The sequence below is a fragment of the Montipora foliosa genome, chromosome 9, assembly GCF_036669935.1.
Source record: "Montipora foliosa isolate CH-2021 chromosome 9, ASM3666993v2, whole genome shotgun sequence".
NCBI lineage: Eukaryota > Metazoa > Cnidaria > Anthozoa > Scleractinia > Acroporidae > Montipora > Montipora foliosa.
This window is the reverse complement of record NC_090877.1, coordinates 5948608-5964613: the sequence shown is the minus strand read 5'-3', so window position 1 is coordinate 5964613 and position 16006 is coordinate 5948608. Positions and strand designations below refer to the sequence as shown.

The 16006-nt window shown below is 37.6% G+C and overlaps 1 protein-coding gene across 1 annotated transcript; it reads right to left on the bottom strand.

The window, feature by feature from the left end:
• Positions 1 to 7481: 7481 nt before the first annotated feature.
• LOC137969445 (melanocyte-stimulating hormone receptor-like) lies at positions 7482 to 9426 on the bottom strand. Its single transcript, XM_068815680.1, has one exon. The coding sequence runs from the start codon at positions 9275 to 9277 to the stop codon at positions 8231 to 8233; it is 1047 nt and encodes a 348-aa protein (XP_068671781.1). The 5' UTR covers positions 9278 to 9426; the 3' UTR covers positions 7482 to 8230.
• Between the last annotated feature and the right edge of the window lie 6580 nt (positions 9427 to 16006).

Below are 16006 nucleotides of genomic sequence, written 5' to 3'. Positions count from 1 at the left end.
TATTTTAGACTTGTCATGTTAATTTTTTTGTTATCTTTAATTATTGTTTATTTATTTGTTTATTTTTATCTCCTAGTATAGTATACACTGTTTTATGAGTATGCCTATTAAAGTCTTGAGCTCATTCACTCAATATAGAACATACTGGTTCGACAATAAATATTAAAGAGACCTAAAGAACACTGGAAGCAAGTGTACACAACACAATGGTTAGAGAAATGGGGAAAAACGTGTTTTCACTCATCTCCGAATACAGGATCATAAATTTCCACGTGAAAGATGTATGTCTGACATCACACATCAAAACACGCGCTTTCATTGGTTCTTGAAGTCACATGATAGGCGGACTTTGTCCCCTTACATTACATTACAATTTCTCAGGAAAGCTCCAAGTTTTGCATACACGACACTCTAGCGCTTCGGCTCAGTTAATGGGGCAAATATATGTATCATTTATATAACCTATTCGCACTTTACTTTCTTTTGTTTTTCAACAAATTTATGTGCTTGTTCATGCCATGTTTGCCCGTGGCAGGGACCAACTCGAAAGATTCAAAGAGGAGGTTCGAAATCATAATAGTTTCTCCTCTTTTCACACAAATAAACATATTGAGTCCTTAGATATAGTATAGTTTCATCTCAAGACTAAATTTGGCCAGGGTATTAACTACCCATCATAGATTTTTCACTTCAGACTTTCCTCCAAAGTAATGTTACCATGGCAACGATATAAGGTATGTCTTTTAAACGGGAGAGTGAAATTTTCCCATTCAGCGTTACCAGATAATGTTAGAAATAATCTCTAAAATATTGAAAATTCAACAAAATATGTGGGCCAGTTTTTTAGAAAAATCAGTTTTCTGTAATATGTCTAATTTTTTTTTTCATCTACAGAAGTTTCTTAAATTTCAAAGACAAACATTTTTAATTAATATAAGCTAACGTTAAAAAAAGAAAAAGAAATTACCTTCTGGAAGCAGAGTTATAAACGAGTAAAGTTGCAAAATCAGGAAAAATGAGGAGGTTACAAGATCAGCATTTTCAAATGCTAAAAGGTGGCTTGCTTCAGTTTCCGAAGAAAAGGATCAAGATTTTGAAATGTGTGAAATTGAAGCAACAGGATGTCTCACTGCAATTGATATTAAATGTAATTTACCTAAAAAATAAATCCAAATCAGGAAACTGGAAACTATACATTTCGATGGCCTTTTTCTCAAAAACTAGCCATACGACCGCACCTTAACATTTCAGGATTTCCTTAGCGAGAAAAAAATAATCATGTATAGGAATAAGTAGTTAAATCTGTGCGACAGGTTTTTCGCAAATGGAAAAAAACGACAATTTTCTTCTATTTTGATAATAACTGAAAAACTGTCCGATAGATCTTTTTAAAGAAATGTTAACAATTTCGTCTTCATATTGTTTACTAATTTCCAAAAATTTAACGCTGGTCGTACGGCTTGTTTTTGAGAAAAAGGCTTGTGAAATGTCTAGTTTCCAGTCCCCCTTCCAGGAGCTCGGTCATTATATTTAGCATTTCCCCCTGATTTGCATTTATTTGTTAGGTAAAATTACATTTTACATCCATTGCAGGGACTAACACTTCAGAAGAGACAACCTGTTGCTTTAATTTCACAGATTTCAAAATCTTGATCTTTTTTTTCGGAAAACTGTAGTAAACACTGGATCAAAATAATCCAAAAGCTCTGGTTGGCATATTGATAAAAAAAATGGCGAAGGTGACGTAATTTATATATTCGCTATCAATAATTGTTTCGTACGTTAAAAACCGGTTAGCAGACTTCGGGGTGAACGTAGACCACAAGTCGTATGAGTTATCTCGATCTTTATTGTAGCGATTCAATGATAGGTTTTATTCTTTTTGTTTTTTTTTTTTTTAATTTAAACATATTTATATAAATGTTTGCCCCAAGAGCTAAATGAGCTCATCACGGGGAGCTTACACCAAAATTCTAATTACCACACAAAAAAAAAAAACAAACACGGGCACGGGATACAAAGTAAGTCAAAAAAGACGCTTAAGTTAATTAGGTCAATGATAATGACCACAAAAAGAAAAACGTTTAGACTCTCTTATAAAGTGCTGGACATGAGAGAAGATTTCAACGTTTTCATTATTTGACATTTCAGAAGAACCAAACAGAAAAACTTCAACTTTTTGCTGGTCAGAATATTGACCAGAAGCTATACGAGCAGCAGCAGCGAGCAAATCAGATCTGAGGGCAGCATAATTAGGACATTGTAGAAAGAAATGGGTTATAGTCTCATTGTCAAAGCCGCAGCTACAAATAGGTGAAGACTTAACAGCGATTTTAAATAGATAATAATTTAGACCACAAGCGCCTAGACGCAGTCTAGTATGAATTACGGACGAGTATCTGTCAAGAGCATAATCAAAAGGCGAAAAATACTTTGGAATATTAAAATAATTAACTAACGCTCTCTTAAAAGAGCCAATTGAATCAGATTCACGAATTTCCAAATCAATGTCGTTCCACAATTTAGTTGTGGAAGGATAAAAAGACCTTTTAAAGCGCTCTGTGCGCACAGGGAAAAGAGTAAAATTTTGAGAAGATCGAAGGGTACAATGAGTTCTCTCACAGACTCTAGCTGGGAGCAGATCCTTAAGATAAGGCGGACTCAAATTTTTTACTATCTTAAAATAACAAATAAGCTTATGAATATCGCGTCTAACTTTCATCTCCTCCCACCCCAGCTCTGTCATAAGGCGAATCCTACTTGTTCCCCGCATAGCACCTGTGACGACTTTCCCGGCTTCATACTGAACCGATTCAAGGAGTTCGCTTTCCTCATCAGTACAGCCGTCCCAAAGCACATCAGCATACTCCGTAACAGGTCTGATAACCGACTTATACAATTTTCTGAATGTATCCCTGCCTACTTTATACCTAATTCCTTTCAACAAATTTAATCTTTTATTAGCTTTTTGATAAACACTAAATATGTGAGCTCTCCATGTCAGGTTATAAGACAGCGTTATGCCTAAGTGGGTATGGCTAGAAACTTCAGTAATGTTATTTCCGTTGTAAAATAGGTCGGGATGCAGCGGTCTTACCCGTTTAGATGAAAACGTCATACATTCAGTTTTACTAGGATTAATTGTAACAAGCCATTTCGTAGCCCACCTTTGTATGGATTCAAGGTCTTTATTTAACACCAACGCAGTGTTACCAGGTGAATCAACGACTTCAAAAAGCGAAGTATCATCAGCGTAAAGTAAGCATTTTGACTGAATTTCATCTGTTATGTCATTAATATATATAAGAAATAACATAGGCCCCAAAAACGAACCTTGAGGAACCCCTGCTTCAACTTGGCGCCAATCAGATGACTGCCCATCTAAAACCACTCTTTGTTGACGATTAGACAAATAACTTTCAAACCAGCTAAACAAAGCTCCCCTGATTCCTACTGTTTTAAGCTTATAAAGAAGACCTTTGTGCCACACCTTGTCAAACGCCTTGCTGATATCCAAAAAAACCATACGCACTTCCTTCCCATCCTCAACAGCTTGGTAAATTTGATGCACCAGATAAATTAATTGATTTACCGTCGAGTCACCTGGGCGGAAACCAGACTGTAAGCGATTGAGATAACCAATCTCAAATAAGAAATTGTAAACAAAAATTTGGTTTTATCAACGGAGTTGATAATGTAAATTGGCCACCGTACAGAGATTCTAAAAGCTGACGTTTCGAGCGTTAGCCCTTCGTCAGAGCGAATCGAGGGATTATGGGTTACGGGTAGTTTTTATAGTAGAGTAGGAGCTACGCTATTGGTGGTAACATGGCAACGTGAAAAATAGGAATATATTAGTTAAATGAAAAGCGTTCGTTAATACCGTGAGGATTAAGGGTGCCGATTTGAAAGATGAATTTTTGTTCCAGATTCTTGCGGCTTTCCGTCGTACCTAGATGTAGGGAAAGGCCGCAGATAGCCATGTGTTTTTTGGAGTGGTTAGGGAGATTAAAATGGCGAGCGACTGGCTTGGATGCATCCTTGTTATTCTTCTCGACATCGCTAAGGTGTTCGCGGAATCGGTCACCTAGTCGTCTACCTGTCTCACCAATGTATAATTTATTGCATAACGTGCAGGTTATGCAATAAATGACATTTGCGGAGGTACATGTGAAACGATCGGTGATCTTAACAGATCGCTTAGGTCCCGATATCTTGCTAGTGTTAACAATGAAAAGACAAGTTTTGCATCGTGAGCGCGCGCATTTGAAAGTGCCGGGTTGCTCGTTAGTTTTGAGCGCGCTTCTAACTAAAAAGTTGCCTACGTTTTGGTCGCGTTTGAATGAAATAAGTGGAGGTTGCGAAAAGATTCTACCAGTCTCGGGATCATTTTGGAGTAATTTAAAATTACTAAGAATGATGCTTTTGACTGCGTGATTATGAGGATGGAAAGTGAGGGTGACTGGAATTCTGTCATTCTTATCTTTTTGTGACGTTTGTGGTGATGACTGTCGATCAAATTGTTGGGCGCGATGATGGCCCGCTTTGACCACAGAGACAGGATAGCCACGTTTTTCGAAGAACTGGCACATCTCCTCTGATTTGCTGGAAAAATCGGAGTCATCACTGCATAGACGTCGAAGTCTAAGAAATTAAGAATAAGGGATGGAGTTCTTGACATGTGATGGATGTGACGATGAATACAACAAATAACTGTGAGAATCAGTAGGTTTGTAGTGCACACTAGTACATAGCACGTTGCCTCTAATAGAAACTTTGATATCTAGGAAAGCCATTGAAGTTTCCGAAATTTCCCAGGTATATTTAAGAGCCGCATGAAAAGAGTTGACGGAGGTTATAAATTGATCGAGTTCTTCTCTGCTGGATGAAATAGCGCCGATGCAGTCGTCGATGTAACGGCCGTAGAGTTCAGGTTTGGGGCCGTTGTACTGATTAAAAAATTGGTGTTCAACATATCCTACAAAAAGATTGGCATAGCTAGGTCCCATTCTTGTGCCCATCGCTACACCATTAATTTGTTTGTAATAGTTGAAAAACAATTAAGCGTTAAAACTAGTTCGGCAAGGCGGATAAAGACAATTTTCAATTGCAAGATGTAAAAAAAGACAATTTTCTCTAATAAAGACAATTTTCTCTAATATCTTAGACAAAGAACACAAAAGGGACACAGGACGATAATTCAATTTACACTGGCGATCATCCTTTTTAAACAGCGGAATGACATTTGCAAACTTCCATTGACACGGAAAAACACCAGAAGACAAAGAGATATTAACTAACTTTGAAAACGAAGAAGCGATACCGCTAGAACAAAGTTTAAGAATGCGATTCCCTATACCGTCAGGTCCACACGCCTAGCAAACATCAACAGTCATAAGTAGATTGTAAACCTCTCGTTCCGTTGTAAAAACATTAGACAAAAATGCATTATTCTGAAAAAAAGAAGAATCCCTTGGGAGGGATGCAAATCTATCATCAACCTTACTCTGATCGCAAAAATATTCATTTAATGTTTCTGCCTTTTCTCGCGCATTAGTAACTTGCCTAACACCTTCAATCAAAGTAGAAACGATAGATTGCACTTTTTCGCCGTAAAGTCCCTTAACAATGCTCCACCACGCCTTAATACCAGTTGTTACATCTTGCAATTTGGCATTACTTTATGAAAATACTTGGCCTTATTCTTACGTATTAATGTCGTAGTCAAGTTCCTCTGTTGCCGATATTTCTCCCAAGAGGGTCGCGTTTTATATTTACAATACAATTTCAATAAGCGATCTCGTTTTCTCATAGCCAGTCTAACAGAACTATCCATCCACGGCTTGTCACGAGGTCTGATCATAACTATCCTGCTTGGAATTTTCGTCTTCACTATATCATAAAAATGCTTAAACCAGCAGCTATAAATAGCATTAATATCATATAAATTACTAAATACTTCTGCATCCCAGTCAAAATGTGCTAATTCATTACACAATTCTGCCTCATTAACATCGTTAAACTGCCATATGCGTCGGTTATAACACTTAGGTTTTGAGACAGAGATGTTCAGGCGTGCAAAGATTAGAGAATGATCACAATTTTCTGGTGGACTAAGTGTTCTGCAATTAACGAAATAACCAGGACAATTTGTTATGATTAAATCCAAAAGAGACTTACTATATTGCGTAATACGTGTAGGTTCGTTAATAACTTGATAAACGTTGTTACATTCCATCCACCGATATAATAATGCTCCAAAGTCATTCCTAACCAAGGGATTTGAGGGATCATAAGAAGCATTAAAATCACCTATCAACGTAAGAAAAGAATTAGGCTGCTGAGAAACTTTATCTAAAGAAAGTTGCAAATTTTCCAAAAATTTCAAATTTGTCACGGAATCCTGACAAGGTGGTTTGTAACAAACACCACAAAGGAACACAATGCGGTTGAGCTTTAATTCTATCCATAACAATTCAAGCTCATTAACTTCCAAATCGTGCCTTCTCTTGAAACCGACAGAAGATGAGACATAAAAAGCAACACCACCACCACGCCCCCCGTGCAGTCTATCCAATCGAACTAAAGGATAATAGCCAGGAATACAAAAAGCATCATTAGAAATTGAACTAACCAAGTGGCGATATCCAACTGAATTAATTCCGAATTGCACAGATACTGGTTAGCAACAAATATTCTTCCTGACAATTTCTCCTTTCACAACACGTTCCCGACTACAACTGACGGATGGCTCAAAAGCATATAATTTTGAACATCTATCATTGAATTCTGTCAAGCAAAAACTCTATTAAAGAAATCAAAGTTCAAATCATTATTAAGTGAAATGTCTTTTAACTCTCATTAGGCTGCAACGCCCATTTGATCAATGAAACAATAATTTTGTCAGGAAATCGAGAGTATTGTATGCAAGGTTTTATTTCAGAAAATATAATTCTTGTGAAGGTTGAGGCTTGAGCAGCAACCACGTTTTAAAGTAAGACATAGCTTGACGCTACTCTCCTTTGAAGATAAAAATTCAATGTGCAAAGTTCCGTATCATGACTCAACTACGACTGTGCTCCGGTATGGTGTCTTCATCAGGGAAGGTCTAAAGCTGCCGCGGGTTTGACTCAAAGAAAACACCCTTTTGCGAATGTTCGTCTGGTAAACGGTTCCTAAATTTCAATTCAAATCTAATCATTTTAAATTGTAATTATTCATGTTTCAACTGTGTATCTTGATAACTGTGTAATTAATTAGTAATTAACTGATTTCTTATTTTGTATGTACTTTGTGATTTTAACAGCATTTTATTTAATAATATGTGTTCAATAACAAAGACAAGGACTTGTTTTAAAAAGGTGGCCCGCCTAGAATAGAGCTTCGTTAATTGCTGGTCGCCTAGGACTGTGATGATAGAGTGGTTTTCAATTGAGCGTCGACAGTAATTAGCAAATTGCTTTGGTTTATGATTAGTTCATTCAGTGATTGGTTCAAAGTTCTCGCGCCACTTTTTCAACCAATCAGAAGTGAAACCAAAACCAATCGTGGCTCTCGCGTGCACATTTTCCCGCGCTTTGTGTCAGCCACGTGTAATTACTTCGAGTTTTGATTGGTTAACCGGATTGTCTCCGTCCTTTCTGATTGGCTAAAGTAACCACTTTGGTTTTGGTTTACGACACTCAATGTAAAATCGCTCTTTTGCATTGCTAATAAACAAATAAATTGAATTGAATTGAATTGAATGACCACGGCAATTCCGGCTCAGTTGGAGTCAATACAATATCAGTAACGAGTTTTTACTTTGTAAAGTGAAACATTTTTATTTCTTGAAACTCGTGAACCCGACACAGATATTTAATTTAGCTTGAATTGTTTATTTACTTTTTATTGTGATACTTGCATGAAACGTATATATCATTGATTGTACAGTATCGTGTTTGCCCAAATAAGCGAATGACAAACCGCACTTCCTGTATCCAGCGGGCGACAATACAATATTTCAAATTATTTCCCAAGATATTGATTCCCAATTAACGCGGTTGTCAACACAGTGCTTCAATACACAGAAGTCTAAAAACTTACTGAGTTGAATTAATCGATAAATCAATATCTCTGATCATTTTGAATTTTTGATTGCCGAGGGTTGTAACAATTGGTGAGGTAATGTTGTATGCCGCCATGCTCTCAGGTCTCTCAGCCACACCAAGAAACCTTTGACAGCCAAAAGCTACACAGCCACGTTTTCAGGTGGTCTGGGCAGCAAAAGTATAACCTGCCTTTTATTCGAAGAAAATGCGACCTTATTTAGCTGGATCACAGAGTCACGGCGACCCTTGCATCCGCACAAAACTTGAAGGACTGTTTGCTGCACTTCTGATATTCTCCAACAGTAAATCAAAGGATTAAGCGAACTGTTCAAATAAACCATGGTTAAGCCGACACTAAACAAAACGGAGGTAGAAGTATTCCATCCGGATATGATCACTGAAAGTTTATGGCATAAGTAAGGAAGAAACGAAACCAAAAAGGCGCAAAATAAATAAAACATACTGAAGACAGACTTTTTGTAATGGGAAAAGTTCATTTCGTTCGTTTTTCTTTTGCATTTCAAAGGATTGATATGTCTTCCCATCTTGCATGCATGTTTTCTCAGGGCAAGGTATATCTTGAAGTAAGATAGAAAGGCAACAAGGAAACAAACTGGAATATAAATGATGCTGAATATGCTGTACACGTCTTGATTTTTTTTCCATGATTTTGCCCACAAGCCGCCTGAGACCCATATCAAAGCAAGAACAACTAGAGTCCCTTTTAGCGTGATAGTTGCTTGATATTTGATTCGAAGGTGTAAAGCGAGTAGACGGTCCACGCTTATGGCTGTCATTGTTAGAAAGGAAACAGCGGAAAGATGGCTGCCTACAATATGAGCGATAATTCCTGCTGTACAGGCCTCGTCTTCAAGACGGTTTTGAATCTTCGCCCATCTGTACACAATGAAGAGCGGCTGAACAATTGCACCAACCCCCAGATCGGAGAGAGCTAGATTGCAAAGCAACGCCTTGGATGTTGAATTCAGCGAAGTAGCTTTGTATAAAGCGTAAAAAACAATGATGTTGGCAAACACGGCTACAAAGCTAAAGACAGCGTTAACAAGACAAAGAATTGAATCTGACAGAGAAAGTATATCAACATCTGCATTGCTGAAGAAAATCTCTAAATCACTGCAAGACGTCTTTACGTGTAAGCTTGCATTCCCAATATTCTGCTGTGTCATGGTAATTCTAAAATCTTCGTCTCTGCCGATACAAATCACTACCGACTCCAAGGAAGTCAAGGAAGACCCGCTTGTTCTAAGTTCGTTCTGCCTTTTCAAGTTAAACCTGAGTTCTCAGTGTTTGTGAGAGAAGTTCATCTGCCTACGTATTGCAGCGTTTCAAGCAATACTGATCCCGAAACTTAACGTTTCTTTGTTTTATAAACCGCAAATGACGTAGAAAACTGATAGCTATAGATAACAATACTGCACGCTATTTATTTTTTAATGTGGTTTAACAGAGAGACACAGCCTTATCCGCTAATGACTAGACATTAAAATATTCGTTAAAAATAAAAGAGAGAGAATCATTACTAGGAGGGAAATATGTATCTCTTCTTATCCAAATTTCGAATTTTTATATTTGCTCTCTTGGATGCCGTGAATTTAAGAGTTGTTGGAAGTTTTTCCGTCTTATCAGAATCCCCAGTGGTCTTTTTTCTCAATTGCAGCCGCGGGGACAATTGAGGCAACATTGAGCAAGATTAATATCAGCATTATACACTCGGTCAGTCATCAGTAATGATTTCTCAACCTTACAGCTGAGTCAGTTTGAGGTAAAAGAAAAACAGAATGTCTTCGACTAGGAGTTTGTGTGAGAAATTATATGCAAATGTGAACTCTGATAATTTTCAATATATCGGAGTGAAAATCTTCCAGCCGATCGCAGCTATTTTTCACACTTTGAATCCATTTTAGTTTTCGGCCGACTAATCGCGTTTTGTTCTAAAGGAGAAGCTCCACTATTTGTTTTAGCTTTTTAGTTATAACATACACTTTTTATATCAAAATTCTGAGAGACAACGATGGTGAAACTAATTCGAATATTATCCCAGTCCTATTCAATTTGATGATAACCGTATGGGGTTTTCCAAAAATATTAACTACAGTCGTATCATATCAACAAGATGAAACTTCCTGTTACTGATGAAAGCCACTGTTTGCAATATGTAACACGGCGTTTCTGAAGTATTTTCGCTTAGCCACCGAACTAAAAAGTTAAAGGGGCACTGTCATGCTAAATTTGCTGTTTTTAGGTCAAAACCGGGTAAAAATCTAAATTAGTACTTTAACTCACAGGTACAACATTCCTGGCAGATATGAAATATATTTATTGCACAAAAAGATGTTGGCCAGTTTTCTTAAGCTTCAATCCATTTCCATCTTTCCATCCATGGATGCAAATAATTAACAATTATCCTGCGAAATAGCCCGGAATATCGCCTGATACTTAGCCAACGTAGCCGTAGGCCGAGTTGGCTAAAATCAGGCGATATTTCGCAAGATTGAGCAGTATGATTGTTTTTTTATTATTCAACACATTGATGACAAAGCACGATTTTCTACGTTTATTGGAAAAAAAAAGCTGGAAAAGCTACCATTTTTTCCTCGACACACAAAATTACGTATATCGCAGGATATACGTTGAGTACGCGCGCGCTATGACCAAATTTGGACATTGTCACGATGTGTTGAATCATAATCTGTGACAATGTCCAAATATGGTCATAGCGTTGTCAATATTCGTCGTGCGTACCCAACAGATATTAAACAATTATTGGATGAGGTTGAGAATGATATCATGAATTATCAAAACCGAGGTCTGTGTTATCTGCCGAAGCCGAAGGCTGGGGAAGATAACACAGACACGAGGTTTTGATAATTCATGATATCATGCGAAAACCGAATTCAATAATTGTTTTATTATACATTTTTTAAGCAATAGGCGAAAGAAGACATTCATCTGTTGAAAAATGGCCTTATTTCAAAACTAAGGTGAAAGTGACACTGATCAGCTTAACCAAGATCATTTAAAAATGTTAAAATACAATAATAAACCTTTGTCTGAATAAAGTATATATTAAAATGGAAAAATCCTTAACGGAAAATCTTTATAAACATTAATTGAAAGTCTCTGTTCGACTGTTTTTAATTGTTGAAAATAACGTTACAATAGGCTAGTTTCGAATTGTGCAGCAACAAAAGAACGGAATCGAGGTTCAGGGGAATAATTTGCATTTTCCTTTGATTTGATTAATACAAATGCTAATTATTCCCCTGAACTTCGACTCTGTTCTTTTATTGCTGCACATTTCGAAACTAGTGTATTAAGTAACTAAGGGCCTAGTAACCAGGCAGACGTTGAACTTGACACGATAAATGCAATATCTGCAGCAGATATTGCATTTATCTTGTCAAGTTCACAAGCTATTGTGAATTGATTGAATGCTCTCGACCAATCAGATTTTTCATAGTGAGTCTGATGTATAATAACATGCGATATACGTAATTTTGTGTGACGCGGAGAAAAATGGTAGTATTTCCAGCTTTTTTACAATCAACGAAGAAAATCTTGCTTTGTCATCAATGTGTTGAATAATAAAAGACAATAATCCTACTCAATCTTGCGAAATATCGCCTGATTTTAGCCAACTCGGCCTACGGCCTCGTCAGCTACAGTATTAGGCAATATTCCGCACGATTTCGCAGGATAATAATTTAATAGGTTCAGTGCACAAAACTACACCATTGCTTTTTGGTCTTGATTCATGCTAAGACGTATTTTAGTGTTTTGAAGTTTCACTGAAATAGCGTGACACTGCCTTTGATATTAAAATCATTTGCATCAATCATTTTTTTATCATTAGCACCTTCACAAAGTGATGATAAAATGTAGAGTCATCCTCTCTTGATTAAACTGATTTTTAATTTAATGCATTATCGCCTTAGGTACTGGGATTAATGTACTCTTTTTTTAACCATCAAGCATAAATTATTGACTGAGAAGAATCTTGAATTTGTTTGTACTCTGTAACTGGAATTGGAGCATTTCGTAAACGTTTCATAATTTGAATAGTTTGCCTTTTGGCAGACAAACAAAAGATAGTTAAAAGTTAGGCAATGAAATTCAAGCCCGATTTTGTCAGGACTGTCAGCACACATATGTACAAGGATGTTCTTTGCCGAGACAAGTGATGGTGAGAATTCAAATCCCGCCCCGGCAATGGTTACAAGAAAATGGGACAAAAAGTACTGAGTTGTTTTAACTATTGTTGTATAAAAAAGGCATGTAATTATAGTACTTAGTGTTTTGTGGCTCATACCGCAGTGCCTGAGAATAATACTAATATTAATGAACTTTAAGTGCCAAGTCTTCTAGCGCTGGGGCAAAATTAAATTTGGGATCAAAATCAAATCCGATCAAGTATTGGTTTTTGTGCATGCAGAGGGGCAAACCGGAGAACCCGGAGAAAAACCTCTCGTGGGAGCGGAGTAATGAACCACTACAAACTCAACCCACATACACTCTTTTTTTATATATTTTTTATAAGAACCTTTTTATAAGAATGTCGAGGCTGAGATTAGCCAAATTTTAAGAACGTGTTAAGAACATTCCTCAGGCTGAGAGTCGATTAAGAACAGTTTTTATTTTGTTCATTTGATTTTAAATGAAAGCATAAAATAAAGGTAAATAAACGTAAATTAACCGAAATACTTCAGGACATATTTTGTATAACATAACAATGGTATGATAAACATCTCAGTTTGTAATAATGAGCAGTTCTTATTTATATAATCGTTCCAAAATAACTTCAACACCATCAAAGTCATCAGGTGAAACAAAGTCTGATGTTAATTTAAGAACATCTTAAGAAACTTTTCAGCCTCACATCAAAACAAAACGAGTCCTGTACACCCGAACATGCTGTTGGGAAAAATAATGGATATTAGGAAAGACTATGCTAAAATAGTTACTCCGGCCACAAGGAATCATTAAGGGATTTCATTTTCAAGTTATACCCTTACACTTCGAGCAATATGACACTCGATTATTGCAAAAAAACTTCGTTCACGGCTGCTTGCAAGCAAGCTAGCAATACTTGTCATTAGCATTTGTTCAGTTTGCAAATAAATGACGCGCCCTTAGTTAGCCAGTCAGAAATCCACCCATTAGGCCTAAATACCAACCCATTTTATGACCCCAACCCCTAACCTTCTGAAAACAAACGACAACCCTACACTCAAACTGACGGATTCCTTAGGCCTAAATGCATTATCGTGACCACTACCCACACTTTCTGTTTGAAGCTAACCATTCAAAGGCACTTCTGAACCAAAAATTAGAAAAAAAGAATTGCTTTGAAAAGGAAAGAAACTAGTCGTTCTAGCGCTGGAGGGACACTGTAAACTGAAATAAATTCGCAAATCTAGTAAAATGTTGGGTTTTGAGGAGAGGAGAAACCCGGAGTACCCGGAGAAAACCTCTCCGAGAGGAGAACAGAACCAACAAACTCAACTCGAGCTCGCATGCTTATTGACTAATTTTTGTTGTCAATAAGCGGACAGACACATAAATTTATAATTTATGCGTTTTGTAGAGTGAAACGTCGATCTGTCACTTTTCAACCAGTGGAAAGTCTCCATTATTTTCATTAGCCAATAAGAGAGCGAGGCAAGTTATGAATTTGGTCCCGTCAGATTGAATAAGGCCTGATCCAAACGTCGTGCTACTGCCGTGCCGAACTTAAATGAATTTGGCTTGGTAGTGGCACGACGATGGCACGGCAGCAGTTTCAAACGTCGAACCTAATACAGTCGCGTCGAATTCAAAAGTCAAAACAAACCATCCATCCAGCGTAATAGTATGCAAATAATGCAAAATACCTTAAATTAATTTATGAATTGAGTTCGGCGCAACAATAGCACGCCGTTTGAAACCAAGTCGTGCTACTGCCGTGCAGCACGGCAAGTCCTGCCGTGCTAAGTAGTCGTGCCGAACCTAAGTCAGCCGTGCCGCGCTTAATGGTTTCAAACGCCGTGCTACTGCCGTACTTAAATCGAAATGACAATTTCATTTGAGTTCGGCACGGCAGTAGCACGACGTTTGGAACAGACCAAAAATTGAAGTTTCTCGCATTTTTCTCTCGCGTTGTTCTCGTGTTTTGACTTAATTTTGACCCCTCTGCCTTTTTGTTATTTTTAAAAAACAAATAGATGTCAGTTTTTCATGCGTCTGTCCTGTTATTGATCATGAATTTCGTCACAACATTGTCAAAGTAGTCTTGATCCATAGCTACTTGGACAATGTTGTGACGAAATTCATGATCAATAACAGGACAGACGCATTAAAAACTGAAATTTGTTATATGGCACCGAGTCCAGGAATCGAATCCGGGCCACATTGGTGAGAGGCGAGTGCTCTCATTACTGGGCCATCCCTCAGCCTCGAACCCCTGCCTAATCACATTGTTAATGGAACTACTCGAAATACTTCGTCAAGCTGTTGGCTGTACTTCGAAGCCATTAAGTTCTACTTTATTGTAAAACACATGGTTCATTTTAATAATTTTCAATGATAAATCCATGTTAAATGAGTCTTCTCGGTGAATTAACTCGTAATTACTCATTCAGGCAAAGTGTGCTCTCATGGTTAGGCATCCACGCTTTCACTGAGGTAAACTACTTTTTTCAAGAGCGAATGGAATATTGAGAACGTGAAAATAAATTAGAATCATTAGGACGTGCCAATGTCTGAAGGTGATGGTTCAATGGTCTACTGCTACAAAGACTTTAATTCTCTTGTCATTGTAAAATGGGTTGCTCGTGAAATGTAACATGCAAGGAAATTCTTTTGTTGTGAATGAAAGATGGATGATTATTTTATGAAAGCATAAGCCAAATGATCAACATACGCATACTCAGATCATTACAGAGTTATTAGCATCTTTTGCACAGACAAAAGACAGAAAATTAACGACTGGTTGATGGGGTTGGTTGTACGTATGCTTGTGTCTTTTAAAACAGCTGGTTTTATTGATCTTTATTTACACCACCTTTCAGCTCGAATCCATGCAAAGTAGAAGTCACTTCTCGTCAATTTGTGGCTTTTATTCACTCCCGAGGTCAACAATTCGAAACTTGAAAATGAAAGACTTGTAGTGCGTGAGAGTGAGTGAGTCGAAAGGTAAGAACAACGGCAACCATGGAAGGCAGGGGGATACAGTCATATACTTACAGCGCGCATGCAATGTGTTTTAATCATAAGCGCCCTGGTTTTAATCATGCTTACTCTGGCAACGAAACAATATGTTTCTTCGTTGCAATTGGTTCCAAATTCAACATCACCGGCATCATTTGAAATTATTAAATGGTCGCCTCTTTGCAGTTGGGTTTCTCAATGATTTTAAGTCATTTCCTGCTGCACTTCTTCGCATGCGCGGACATTATTTTTGCCCGTATTTTAAAAGGGGCACTGTCATGCTAAGGAAAGGTTACGTTTATACAAACGTTGCCCTTGTAGCACTTATATTTTAAACAGAGTTAACTGAATGGATTGCAATGTGAAGTGCTAGATTTCAATCCCATATGAACCATGTGAGCGTTAGCCCTACTGATGGAAACGGGCCCACGCAAGGACAGAGAAAAACTCCGACTAGGGTGGGAATCGAACCCACGACCCCCGGGCCAGATCTCCGCCGCTCCACCGACTGAGCTACAAGGTCAGACGGGAGCAGGCCGTGGGAAGTGAAGATGTTAAAGTCACGGCAATGAACATGTACAAGTACAAGGAAAAGTTTTTCTCTGTCCTTGTGTGGGCCCATTTCCATCTGTAGGGCTGACACTCACATGGTTCATATGGGATTGAAATCTAGCACTTCACATTGCAATCTATTCAGTTAACACTGTCAT